Source organism: Thermothielavioides terrestris, chromosome 2 (assembly GCF_000226115.1).
Source record: "Thermothielavioides terrestris NRRL 8126 chromosome 2, complete sequence".
Classification (NCBI taxonomy): domain Eukaryota; kingdom Fungi; phylum Ascomycota; class Sordariomycetes; order Sordariales; family Chaetomiaceae; genus Thermothielavioides; species Thermothielavioides terrestris.
This window is the reverse complement of record NC_016458.1, coordinates 5,758,003-5,771,159: the sequence shown is the minus strand read 5'-3', so window position 1 is coordinate 5,771,159 and position 13,157 is coordinate 5,758,003. Positions and strand designations below refer to the sequence as shown.

Sequence of the window (13,157 nt, the reverse complement as noted above, 5' to 3'; positions counted from 1 at the left end):
CGGCGGTTGCGGGCTGCTTGGCCCTGAGTCTGGATCCCAGCGGGGTTCGCGGCTGCTAGCCCGATCCGGAAGCTGCCCGGCTGAGCAGGGTCATGTTACGGATACTTGCTCCCTGAGACGGACACTCGCTGCAGTCTAGAGAAGTGCGCTTTTGGTGATGCAGTCTGGTGCTCTACGGAGGCAGATTATCCTTTTCATCATGATCCATAAAATTGGGCCCGAAGAAATGAGCGAATACCCAGAAATTTTGGACTAGGTTCAGCACGCTGGCACTGGCCCGGAGTACTTAATACATTCAGGTCCCTGGATCTGGGTGGGTCCATCCAGGCACCCCTGGCCTCCACCCCATCATCCCAACCTGCCGCAATCGAGCCCCCCGGCTCGAAGCACGCAACTGTCCCCTCTGACACAGCTGGAGCCTTGTTCCCCAGCCACCGCTTCGAAGCCGAACCGCGCGCGTGGGCGGAACTGTGTCTTCATCGAAAACTGCATCCATAGGTACTCACACCTCTATCCATCATGAAGCTGTCAAACGCATCGCTGCTCGGGCTGCTGCTGCCAGCGGTAGGCGCCCGCTTCGTCGAGCCCGGTGAGCCGGACCGCGCCTTGTTGTATCCCGACGGCATCCCCCAGTCTGCCGACGAGAACCAGAAGTACCTCATTGAGCTCGCGCCAGGGGAGACAAGATGGGTGACGGAAGCCGAGAAGTGGCAGCTTCGCCGGGTGAGCTCTGTTGGCCAGGACTTACCGCAGTGCAGCCCACGCTGATAATCTCCATCCCAGGATGGCAAACGCTTCTTCGACATCACCAACCATCCCGACCTCGGGACCCTTCGCGCCAAGAGCATGTCCCAGAAGAAGAGGGTTGTCTTCCCCCAGAAGCCTAAGCTGCAGAAGGAAGTGAAGCCCCTCCTGGCGAACCTGTCCAAGACCGAGATGGAGGACCACCTGACGGCATTCACATCCTTTTACACCCGGTACTACAAGGTATGCAGCCCCCGAATCGTCGTGCTCTCTACTGCGACACAGTGACTCATAACACGATAGTCCTCCTACGGTCGACGGTCCTGCGAGTGGCTGCTCGGCCAGGTCCGCGACACCATCAAATCCGCCGGTGCCGAGGAGTACGTCCGCGCCGAGCACTTCGAGCACCCCTGGGGCCAGAACAGCGTGATCGCCACCATCCCCGGCAAGACCAACTCGACCATCGTCATCGGCGCACACCAAGACTCGGTCAACCTGTGGGCGCCAAGCCTGCTCCCCGCGCCCGGCGCCGACGACGACGGCAGCGGCACGGTCACCATTCTCGAGGCGTTCCGGGTGCTCCTGCAGTCCGAGGACATCGTCAAGGGCAACCACCCGAACACGCTCGAGTTCCACTGGTACTCCGCCGAGGAGGGCGGGCTGCTGGGCAGCCAGGCCATCTTCTCGGCGTACGAGAAGCAGGGGCGCGACGTCAAGGCCATGCTGCAGCAGGACATGACGGGCTACGTGGCCAAGACGCTGGACGCCGGCAAGCCCGAGTGCGTGGGCGTCATCGTCGACTACGTCGACCCGGACCTGACCAGGTTCATCAAGACGATCATTACCGAGGTAAACGGGGTGTTCTTGTTCTCTCCTTTCTTCTTCCTTCTTCCTCTTCCCCTGCCGCTTGCCCATCCAGCTTCGCCAAGCTAAGCCAAGCTAACCTAACCTACCCCACCCTTCCCTTGACGAATAGTACTGCGACATCCCCTACGTCGAGACCAAGTGCGGCTACGCCTGCTCGGACCACGCCTCGGCGTCCAAGGCGGGCTACCCGTCGGCTTTCGTCATCGAGTCGCAGTTCGAGGACTCGGACAGCTACATCCACACCACCGAGGACCTGATCAAGTACCTTTCGTTCGACCACATGCTGCAGCACGCCCGCATGACGCTGGCTTTTGGTTATGAGTTGGCGTTCACCGACTTTGCCGCGCTCGAGGGCCCGGAGCACTCGGATTCGTTGTAGACTGTTTTGCAGACTACCCGGCGTTGTTATTGGGAAGCGTGGGTTCCATGGGTTGGATGAAACTCTCGACGCCATTGATGGAACTTTGGTTCGTATTGGTTCCGGAAGCTGAGCGGTTGTGTGAGGAAGTCACTGACAGTCCTATGCATGGTGGATGCTCGACCGGCGTGATTTGCCTGGCACCGGCATTAATGAATAACGTTTCTGACTTACGTCTTGCATCCAATATCTACCTATATACTCTAGGCGCTGCAGAATGCCCCATCCAAAACCCAAGATGCGATACGCCTCGCTAGCGCTGTCTATGACAATTGCAGAGACTCATTGGCAGGGTATCAAGCCGGATCTCCTCTTCTCCACACCTCAACACAACCTCCCACCTCGCCCACCTCACATGCTGTCCTCCATCTGCCTGCTCCTAGTCCTCGCCCAGCTATCCCTCTCCTCCTTGCCGCCCTGGCTCTCCAGTCCCATGCCGCGCTCCACCCACTCCTTGCTGCCCATCTGGCTCAGCCGCGACAGCGCGCGCGCGAACGCGAACGCCTCCTCATCGCCGGTAAACAGGTTCGACCGGGCGAGCTGCTCGGCATTGTGCTCCAGATCGTCCATCATGTGGCTCATGACGTCCTGGACCGCGGCGTCGTCGTCGACGTCGGCCCTGCCGCTGGCCCGCAGCGACTCGCGCAGCTCGTCGCGCGAGACGAACAGCTCCTGCAGCGGCACGGCGGTGGTCAGCACGAGCTTGGCGTGCGACTCGTAGACGGCGTCGACGAAGGTGATGAAGCGGCGGGCCAGGTCGCGCTGGCGGAAGGTCAGGCCGGGCACCTCGGTCACGACGAAGGCGTCGTACGACCGCATCAGCTCCAGGTAGTCGGCCGCGCTGGTCGGCCGCCCGATCAGCTCGTCAAAGGTGAACCAGGCGCACCGGCCGCTGACGCGCGGCACCACGATCTCGCGCCCCCACACGCGCTGCACCTCGCGGTGCGGCTCCGGCGTGGACGGGTCGCCCAGGAAGCGGAACCACTTCTCGGCGTGCGCGGCCGCGTGCGCGTCGAGCGGGGTGTGGTAGACGCCCGACGGCGGGCGCGGGATCTTGCGGTAGTCGGTGTTGGAGTCGAGGTTGATGACGTGCAGCCGGTCTTTGAGGAGCTGGATGGCGGGGATGAAGGACTCGCGCTGGATGCCGTTCTTGTAGAGCTCGTCTGGGTGGCGGTTGGAGGTGGTGACCAGCACGACGCCGTGCGACATGAGCGACTCGAGGAGGCGGCGCAGGATCATGGCGTCGGCCACGTCGGTGCACTGGAACTCGTCGAAGCAGAGAACGTTGCCCTGCTCGGCGATCTCGGCGGCGACGAAGGGCACGCAGTCGACGTCGCTGCCGTACTGGAGCTTCATCTTGTGCAGGCGCCGGTGCACATCCTGCATGAAGTTGTGGAAGTGTATCCTCGTCTTGGACCGCACGTTCGGCGGGAGCCTGTCGTAGAACAGGTCCATGAGCATCGTCTTGCCGCAGCCCACATCGCCGTACAGGTACAGTCCCCGCGGAAGATTGCTCGGAATCTCACGTATTGCGGCCTTGCTGCTGCTCCCGAACCACGAGAAGATCGACTTGTTCGGCTTCACCGACTCAAGCGTGGGATGAACGACCGGCGGGGCGCGGTAATGCCGCAATTCGTCGTGAAGGTATTGCAGGCTCTGTACGATCCCTTAGTTGCCGGGTCAGTACCTCGGTGTTCCCGCTAGGGCTGGCTAGTCTGCCGTTGGGCCTCACCTCGCTGGTGTTCATCGTTCCGGAGGAGACCCGCCGAAACTCGCCTGTCATACTCCTGGATCGGGCCGATGTCCTCTGTGTTCGCTACGGGCAGCGCGTGAGCAAGGCACTCAGGCCGTGCAGTTCCACCATCCGACGCACCATTCGCTACAGAGGCTGCTGCCACAGCCGACGTTCTTCTTCTCTGTTCGGCGGTGCGGCCGGCGGGGTACGCGCTCCGTAATTCCATCCGGGCGCGACGCCGGGGAGCTGGCAGCCCGGCAAAGCTGTGTTGGGCATTTGTCGGAAGCCTGCATGCTGTGCATAGGGCCCGCTGCCGCAGGAGTCGAGGAGCGGTTCGGACAGCTCTGGACAGCGCGCCGAGTACGGCAGTCCTCGGTAAAAGACGGCGTATCGGCGCTCTCATAGCTACTCTAGAAGAAGGCGGCCACGGACGGAGACAGACTCTCTCAGTTGCACAGCGCAAGATACATCGCAGGACTCGGCGCACGCGAGCTGCAAGGGGAAGAGGAGCTGCAAGGAGAAAAGACGAGGCAACGAGCGTCGAGAGCCCGGTAGTTCAGGCCGACAACTAGCACTTGAGGCTGTTCAAAAGCAATAGAAATATCCCAAAAGAATAATGATATAAAAGCGCTATTGTTGCTGCTCGCGTTGGGATGCTTCTCGGAAGGGTCCAGGAAACGTTGTGAAAATTGGAGGGGAAGTCGTCTCCAGCTCGGCATTGCGGCTTTCGGCGAATGCCCCTGGGGGGCAAAACGGGGATTCACCGGGAACCCACAGGCTCAAGCAGGGGCCCACTGCCGCGGCTGCCAGTTACTGCGGAGGGAAATGCGGGGCAGCGATCGCGGAGACTTCCGACGGGATGACGCAAGATCTTCCATTGATTCGGCTGTCTCGTGCGTTGCAAAGGTTCAAGGTTGCTCCCCCTGCTCCGGACCTCGTCACCTACACAGTAGTGTCCACGACCGGACCACGACGGCCAGCAGGACTGGCAATAGGAGGTAACCTACATACATCGAACCCATACCTTTCCGCCCATAGAGGGTACGATACTATAAGACTAGGCAACGCGACGAACTCGCCTTTGTTGTATATTTCTCTATACCCAATATCTTGCCCCCGGCCGGATGCCCTCCAACCCGCGCAAGCTGCAGTATTACTACACGATTGCCAACCACCTGCTCTTCCTCAAGAATGACCTCGCCCTCCTCCCGTGCCTCCTCAACCCTCCCCCTCAGCGCAGCGACGAACATATCCTGCCGCGCCGCCACCACGTTCCCCAGCCCGACCCCATCAGGATCCGAGGCGACGCGCAGCCGCATGCACACCTCGTCCGTCGGCACCAGCCCGGCCTTCTTGCGCAGCCGCTGAAACCGACTGACCAGATCCCGCACCAGCCCCTCCTCCACCAGCTCCGGGTGCGGCGCCACGTCTAGCAGCACCACCATGTCGTCCGCAAATGCCGCCTCCCACTGCGGCGCCCCCTCCGACGACAACCCGGCGTCCTGCTGCTTCCCCTCCTCAATCACCCTCACCGGCGTCAGGTCGCCCTCGCCCAGCGTGATCCCGCCGGGGAGGTCAATCGACCCCGTGCGCTGATACTCGCGCAGCCGCTCCTGACTCAGCGTCGGCAGCGCCCCCCTCACCACCTGCACATCCTTCTTCAGCCTCTTCCCCAGCGACGACCAGTCGACCCTCGCCTCAAGCCGGTGCCGTACCGCGCCCCGTCCTCATTCGCCAGCACGACGTCGCGCAGTTGAGCTCCTCCCGGACGTACGGCTCCGCAAGCGACCCGACATCGGCCAGGGCCTGCGCGTCGGCGACCACCACGAGCGAGCGCAGCGGGGTCTTGAGCGCGACGCCGCGCCGCTCGCGCGCCGCCCGCCCCAGCTGGATGGCCCGCTGCATGGCGGCGACGCGCCGTACTGGTCCAAAATGCGGGCAGGGTCAGGGTAGTTTTTTAGACTCTTGGACATCTTCTTGCCGTCCTCGGCGAGCACAATGCCGTTGACGATGAAGTTCATGAACGGCGACGTCTTGAACAGCTTGTTACCGAGCACCGTCAGGGTGTAGAACCATCCACGAGTCTGGTCGAGGCCTTCGGCGATGAAGTCGGCCGGAAACAGGCCATTGTGGAACTGCTCCGAGTTCTCAAAGGGACAGTGAATCGAAGCATACGGCATGCTCCCGGATTCGAACCTGCTCCATAAATTAGCCAAGCCACCGTGTTGGTGTAGTCTAGGACTCCAAACTAACCAGCAGTCGAAGATTTCGTCAACTCGGCGGAGGACGCCCTTCCCTTGCTGTGACGGAATCGTAATTCCGTCGACCTTGTCCCGGTGGATGTCATCCAGGGGCCCCTCAAAGCCACTCAACCGCTTCAACTCCTCCACGCTCCCCCCGCACACCACTTCTTCGTAATCGTCGCTCACCCACAACGGAATCGGGGTGCCCCAGTGCCGGTTCCTGGAGGCGTTCCAATCGTGGGCGTTAGCAACCCAGTTGGCGAACCGTCTCTCCTTGACGAACTGGGGCACCCAGGTCGTTTGCTCGAGGTTCTCGAGCATCTCCGGGATCGAATCGGTCACCCGGACGAACCAAGAGGAGACGGCGCGCCGGGTGAGCTGCGTATCGGATCTCCAGCAGAACTTGTCGACGGGGCAGGGCGGCAGACGGCTGGGCGAAATGAATCCAGCAGCTACGGCGGCGTCGTAGTCCTCCTGTCCGAATGCGGGAGCTTGGTGAACCAATCCCGTTCCCTCGTCTGCTTCCACGTAGCGGCCGCGATGACCTGGAAACAATCCGAGAAGGTGTCGGAGAAGTAGTTGAACAACGGCTTGTACTTCCACCCGATCATGGCTTTCCCGGGGATATTGCAGACAACGGTGTACCGTGCTTTCTTCGGGTCCTTGTATAACATGGACAAACCACTCTCCAGCAGGATATATCGGTGGCCCATCTTCTCGTCGAGAATCTCCAGGTACTCAAAGTCAGGGTGGATGGCAATGAGGAGATTGGAGGGCAGGGTCCAGGTGGTGGTTGTGTAGACGACGAGAGAGGTGTCCTCCTTGCCCTCCACACCGAGCACGGGGAATGACACAAGGATAGCAGGGTCTTGGGCCATCTTTTCGTTCTGCTTGGACTCCATATGGCTAAGCGGTGTGGAGAGAGCGGTCGAGCACGGCATGATCTGGTAGGCGCGGTAGACATCGTCCCTGTCGAAGAGCTGCTTGAACACCCACCAGCAAGACTCCATGAACTTGAGGTCCATTGACTGTGATTGCTATGAGTCGGAACACAGGTATGATCCTATTCAAAGGATCCGCTGCCTACCTTGTAGTCGTTGTCGAAGTCAATCCACCTGCCCAGACGTTCGATTGTGTGCCGCCATTCGGCCGAATAAGTCATCACGATGGATCGACATTCAGCATTGTAATTTTCGATTCCCATGTTCTTGACCGCATCCCGTGCTGAAACACCCAGTCTCTTGTCGATCTCGTACTCAATGGGGAGTCCGTGAGTGTCCCAGCCGAAGCGGCGGCTGACGTGGTAGCTTTTCATCGACCAATACCGCGGAATCATGTCTTTGATCGTCGAGGTCAGAAGATGACCGTAGTGCGGCAAGCCTGTGAGTGATGCAGGTTATAGCGTGAGGTTCCGAGGAATTATGGGGTGGTCACTTATCGGTTACGGGTGTTATTTTACCTGTCGCTAATGCAGAATGGGAGTCAGCTTCCCAGGGGCCCTTGTGCATCAGAGGTTTCTCGTGGGTAGGGAGATGAAAATTGCAAGATGTTTTCAACATGGAGGTGTTTCCGTACCAAAAGGAGGGCCATCGTAAAATGTGAATCGTGGCTGGTCTTTGGTGAGTCGGAGCTGAGTCTGGAACGCATCGATTTCTCGCCAGTACCGCAGCACTTCCTCCTCTACCTTGGGAAAGTGGATGCTCATATCGGCCGCTCTCAGCCAAGGGCTGAATATTCAGTTGCGATGGACTGTGGGGTTCTGCTTGCTGAATTCGTTGTTCATGGGGTCTTCTTGAGAACACCGACGGTGGTTGCGGGGTGCCGCAGGATCGGAAGTGGGAAGGTTAGATGACTCACAGTTCACCATTTCTATGCCGCGACTGTGTTGTAGTCGCGGTCAAGAATGAAGTTTGGAGCCTTGTCTACCAGATGAATTAAGGTCCATCACCCCTGGCAGAACTTTGATTTTTTTGTACTTGTAGTTGGACCAACTGTGTAACCGAGCTATGGAAGTCTGATACCGTGCTGCCTGGATACCAGCTTCCAGACGGCCCTGGAACTGACTACCCGCAAGTATACCTTCGGCTAGCCTGGGGTCGAGACTCACGACTTGTCTATCATTCATGCATACGGCAGCGGGCGGTTATCCTCCGCTTGCAGTTCTTGGAATAGGTAGGTATCTTGGGCCAGATGCCACACAGAGGGGAATTGCTCCGCAACTTCTACCCCGGCAGTTCCTCGAGAAGGTTTGCGTTGTATTGTACACTATGCGTTCTAGTGTGTTGAGAAATGTGAATGGAATGGCAGAAGGCTAGACGAAGTTCTCAAGACGCCATGTGAGCTCCCTTACTGTGAAAGGGAGGTCTTGTAGCCATTATGCCAATCATCAGGTAGCCTGGGACCCTGCCGGCCCTCCATCTTCCATGTTCCAAGCCGATTTACGTGTGAAGCTCTTGAACCCGTTTCTAGAAACCCAGATTCCACCCAAGGATCTTAGGTATACTCTGTACTCCTGCCCAAGTGTCTAATTCCCCAAGCCGCCATATGTGCGTTTCCATTTGACACGCATGCCATACTCGCCTGGCCCAGACATCGCTCAGCACCATGCAAACTTCTCGTTCGCAACCCAGTCGACCTCGGCAGTTGGCTCTTCGCCGTACCACATCAGGCTGGCAATGCTCTCCTTGTCGCGGTCCACGAATTCATACTCGACGCCGCACTTCTCGATGAGTCCCCTGAGCTTGGCCGTCGGATTCCAGACCTGCACATCCTGCGTCTTCCACTCGGCAGCCTCCGCCTGCGCCATCTGCACAATCGACCGGAAGCCGTCCACCAGCTCCTCATCAGGCTGCTCCGGGTCCTCCACAACAACCCTCAGAATGTGCAGCGTGTTCCCCTCCATCTTGTTCAGGCCGCCGTAGTAGCCCCTCGTCCACACCGCCCAGATCCTCTTCCCCGGCTCCCCGGCCACAGCGCCCCTGATGGTTGGCGTCCGCCCGAAGATAGCCTTGGTCATGTAGTCCTCGCGCATGAGATGCCACAGCATGGCGTCCAGCTCTGGCAAGATCGCCACGTGCGTTTGGTTGGCCGGCCGTCTGACCAGGTCAGCCCGGAGCAACCTCTCATCCACGGCGCACAGCTCCGCCAGGTCATGATACCCAATCGGCCTGGCCACCACCTGCCCGCCCTGTCCGCTGGCGCTCCCGGCTCCCGCGACGGGCTTGTACGCCACATGGCTGCTCTGGAACGGCGCCCACCCATGCTTCGCGTAGAACTTCTTCCCAATATCACTGTACAGCACCGAAAAAAGCGAGTGCCCTTTTTCCACGCGCCCCTCCCCGTTCCCCTCGCCTTTCCCCCTTCCCATCCCGGCCTGCCACTCCCGCAGCCTGGGCCCCAGCTCGCTCATCATGCGACTCGCATACCCCCGCCCGCGATACGCCGGATCCGTAAACACGCTCGCGATCCCGTGCGCCACCCCATCCACCACCACCACCCCGGCCGCCGCTCCCCCGCCCTCCTTGCCGTTGCCGTTAGCATTAGCATCGGCGCTAGCAGCGACCGTGGTGGTATACACGGCGCGCTTGCGCAGGCTCTCGCACGACGACAGCACGGGCCGCGCGTCGGGCGGCAGGCCGCGCACCGTCAGGATCCAGTGCGTGATGCCGCCGTCGCGCGCCAGCGGCACCGTCGTCAGGTAGGCCTCGCGCGCGAGGTAGTCGGCCTCGGACCGCAGCGCGGGCCCCCACTTCGGGTAGGTCAGCGCCCAGGTGCGCTCGCGCTCGGCCGGCGTCGGGTGCGTCAGGACCAGCTCCGGCGACGAGGCGTCCGGGAGGGAGGCGAGCGGGAAGGAGGGGCCTGGGGGCACGGTGGTGGTGGTGGTGCTCGGCGTGGTGCGGGTGGGGTTGTTGGAGCCCATTTTTGAGGGGATGTTTCTGGTTTCAGGGGTGGAGAGCTGGTGTTACTTCCGTTGCTGAGTGTGAATGGATTCTGCGTTGGTTTGTTTAATAGGTGCGTAACGGGGTGTAAACAGTCACTCCGTACTTCTGGGCTGGAGTTGCGGTTTGCTCGGGACCACAAAGGAGGAAAGCCGGGCAGATAGGCTCACTGGAACAAAGCAGGAAGGAAAATGTCCGGCTTCTTCCTCTCAACCCAGGATCCGTTGAGCAAAGGGGCGCGAGTGGACACCTTTAAAGCTAAGCAGTGCAGACGGGATAATGTGAGTGGATTCCGTCGATTCCGACCCGAGATGCAAGGGACGTCTGTTGCTTGGTGCAGGCTCGGTAGCTGCTACCATCAATGCAGCCGCACTAATTCCAACTCCGATGCAGTCTTTAGTAACGGCAATGCCCATTCCTCTCAACTTCCCTCCCCGCTTGTGATCCCCTGATTCATGGCTCCACCACGCGACCTTCCCGCAACAAACAGTCCCCTCGCAACAGGAAAGGGCAAGGATGAGGGAGTCGACCAGCCAGGGGGCCGTAACGCATTGTCCTGGCCATCTGACCTGCCTGTCCGGGAACGCGGTCCAATGGGACAGGAGACGGCGGCTGGAGCACCAGAATTGCGACAAGGATGCGGGCAGCGGAGCCGCTCGGCCGCCGCGCTTTTACGTCACCAAGCCTACTTGCCGATTCAGCATCGGCTCTCGGCGGTGATGAACTGCTCGGCGCCGGGCCGCCATTCATTGATCGAACAACGGAGATCCGCGGCTGAGCGGATTAAGCCGACGATATGCGGCTCCGAATGGCGCTCGGCCCGGGAAAAGGGGTCACAGAATGTGCCAGAACATGGAAACTCGCCGAGGACATTTACCTGACCTACCTTTCCATGCCTGGGTGCAAGTACCGAAATTGTGACGCCCTCAGCAAGGGCGATTTCCCCTGGGGGGCTGGGCTCTGGCGTGCCGCTCCGTCAACTGAGACCTGGCATCTGCGCACTCTCGACAGCCATTCCAGTCTTCCATTTGCTCCGTTCTAGTGACATGCCTGTCTAGTGGTCGTGCCCATCATCCTCCGGCTGCGGCTCTGGATCAAGCTTAATCAGGGTATCGATGCGCATGATGCTGATGCACGCCTCCACCGCGCTCTTGAGCTGCCGGATCTTGCTGATGCTGGGCTCAACCACGCCCGCCTTGATCTCGTCCACCACCTTGCCCTTCATCAGGTCCAGTCCGTAGTTCTTGTACGCTTTCTTGCGCGCCACCGTCTTCTCGTCCTCGTTCGCCTCGCCCTCCTGGATCCGCTGCGACAGCGCGTGCCTCGACCGCAGCTGGGCAACCAGCTCCGAGGCGTCCTTGGCGGCGTTGACTGCGAGCGTCTTGGGAATGACGAGTAATGACTGCGCAAACTCACCGATGGCGAGCTGCTCCCGTGACCCCACAGTGCCGGCAAACTCCTCGAGGTAGATGTGCAGCGCCGTCTCGACTGCGCCGCCGCCAGGCACGATGCTCCCGCTCTCGAGCGTCCGCTTGACGGCGCACAAGCTGTCGTGCACGGACCGCTCCATCTCGTCGAGCTGGAAGTCGTTGGGTCCCCGAAGGATGATGGAGGCCGAAGAGTGCGCCTTGGTGCCCTTGATCAGGATGCACTCGTCGTCCGAGATGCGCTCCTGCACGACCTCCTCCGCATGGCCGAGGTATGAGGGCTCGAACTTCTCGTCGCCGTTCAGATCGGACAGCGTGCTCAGCAGGGTGGCCCCGGTGGCCTTGGCGATCCGGCGGAGGTCCTCCTTCTTGCACCGGCGCACCGCCATGGCGCCTCTCTCCACGAATAGCTTCAAGCAGAGATCGTCAATGCCCTTGGTGGTAAGGACGACGTTGGCGCCGGCCTTCAGGATCATCTCGACCCGCTCGATAATCATGCCCGACTCGCGCGCCCGGATCTGCTCCAGCCGGTCCGGGTCGTCCACGGTGATCTGAACGCCGAGCTTCATCTTCTCCTTCTGCAGATTCATGTCCAAGCAGGCAATCTTGGCATCCTGTATCCGCGTCTTCATCGCCTGCGAGGCCACCGTGCAGTTGAGCGCGTAGCCCTTGACCAGGATCGACTCGAGCACGCCCTGGCCGTGCGCCTTGAGAATGTTGACCGCCTTCACCGGGTACTTGACCTCGTTCTTGTTGTTCGTCGTCCGGACGGCCTGCATGGCGTCGACGACCATGTTCGCAAAGAAATCCGAATCGGCACCGATGACCTTGCTCGACATGGACGTCTTGGCGATGTTCAATAGCGACTCGCGCCCCAAGTGTTCAACCTTGATGCTAACGTGCTCGTTCATGTACTTTACTGCCTCGCGGAGGGCCAAACGGTAGCCCGTAATGATGGTCGTCGGGTGTATCCGGTTCTTCATCAGCTCGTTTCCTCTCCTAAGCAGCTCCGCCGCAATCAAGACAACCGATGTCGTGCCATCGCCGACTTCTTTGTCCTGCTGCTGCGCAAGGTCGACTAGAATCTTGCCTGCCGGGTGCTCGACGTCAAGCAGAGACAGGATGGTCGCGCCATCGTTCGTCACCGTCACATCCTGCATCACCAGTCAGGGGCGCGATTCAGCGGGGCTAGGAAAGGCGGGGGAACGTACACCGATATCGTCCACCATCATCTTGTCCAGGCCGCTGGGGCCAAAAGAACTCTTAACCACATTTGCGATCGCCTGCGTAGCAAGAACTGGGGGAGACTTGGTCAGCACGTCACCTCGGAGCTCGGATGAGCTGCATCAGCTCGACGGAAGCCACCGACCATTTTGGTCCCGAATGTCTGCACCAGAGATCTTTTGACCGCCGAGAAACAATGTGCCGTTTCTCGGCTGCTCGAACATGGAAGCCATCGCGCGGAGATTGCTCGGTTTCAGGTGTCAAAGAACGCGCTCCGAGGGGGAAGGGAGGTGAAAGCGTTGACTTGATACAACAAAATCCGGTCTGTTGACAGGCTCCAGCAATTTCTAGCTTGAGTCGCCGCTGCAAGGCAGCCCCTCCACTCAGTAACTTTACCTGACCCGGATGGTGAGATAATCCCATGCCGGCGCAAAGCCCAAAATGACCTGCCGGCGTCATTGGTCAGGGACCCACAAAATTATGGCTTGCAGGGGTAGCGGCCCAGGCCGCCCAGCCCGCAGTGCCCCTCGTTTCGGCAGCAATGCGACGACGGCCAAGTGC

General features: G+C 60.2%; 5 protein-coding genes across 5 annotated transcripts; 1 reads left to right on the top strand and 4 right to left on the bottom strand.

Moving 5' to 3' along the window:
• The first annotated feature begins 365 nt into the window (after positions 1-365).
• Positions 366-2,223, top strand: THITE_2114542 (uncharacterized protein). The gene is made up of 4 exons (XM_003652723.1): positions 366-723; positions 784-987; positions 1,048-1,593; positions 1,721-2,223. The coding sequence occupies exons 1-4, from the start codon at positions 520-522 to the stop codon at positions 1,988-1,990; spliced, it is 1,224 nt and encodes a 407-aa protein (XP_003652771.1). The 5' UTR covers positions 366-519; the 3' UTR covers positions 1,991-2,223.
• A 110-nt stretch (positions 2,224-2,333) lies between these two features.
• On the bottom strand, positions 2,334-4,280 carry THITE_2114539 (uncharacterized protein). The gene is made up of 2 exons (XM_003652722.1): positions 3,762-4,280; positions 2,334-3,696 (listed from the first exon to the last, which is right to left on the bottom strand). Exons 1-2 carry the CDS (start codon positions 3,988-3,990, stop codon positions 2,381-2,383), a joined length of 1,545 nt encoding a protein of 514 aa, XP_003652770.1. The 5' UTR covers positions 3,991-4,280; the 3' UTR covers positions 2,334-2,380.
• Positions 4,281-4,767: 487 nt separating this feature from the next.
• Positions 4,768-7,952, bottom strand: THITE_2144009 (uncharacterized protein; the record flags this gene model as incomplete). The annotated part of the gene is made up of 9 exons (XM_003652721.1): positions 4,768-4,788; positions 4,901-5,456; positions 5,509-5,686; positions 5,728-5,960; positions 6,018-6,525; positions 6,561-7,035; positions 7,095-7,387; positions 7,583-7,687; positions 7,934-7,952. The coding sequence occupies 9 exons, from the start codon at positions 7,950-7,952 to the stop codon at positions 4,768-4,770; spliced, it is 2,388 nt and encodes a 795-aa protein (XP_003652769.1).
• Positions 7,953-8,176: 224 nt separating this feature from the next.
• Positions 8,177-10,031, bottom strand: THITE_2114536 (uncharacterized protein). The gene has a single exon (XM_003652720.1). It carries the CDS (start codon positions 9,924-9,926, stop codon positions 8,604-8,606), a length of 1,323 nt encoding a protein of 440 aa, XP_003652768.1. The 5' UTR covers positions 9,927-10,031; the 3' UTR covers positions 8,177-8,603.
• A 737-nt stretch (positions 10,032-10,768) lies between these two features.
• THITE_2114534 (uncharacterized protein) lies at positions 10,769-13,012 on the bottom strand. Its single transcript, XM_003652719.1, has 3 exons — positions 12,742-13,012; positions 12,584-12,669; positions 10,769-12,526 (listed from the first exon to the last, which is right to left on the bottom strand). The coding sequence occupies exons 1-3, from the start codon at positions 12,827-12,829 to the stop codon at positions 11,000-11,002; spliced, it is 1,701 nt and encodes a 566-aa protein (XP_003652767.1). The 5' UTR covers positions 12,830-13,012; the 3' UTR covers positions 10,769-10,999.
• Positions 13,013-13,157: the final 145 nt, after the last annotated feature.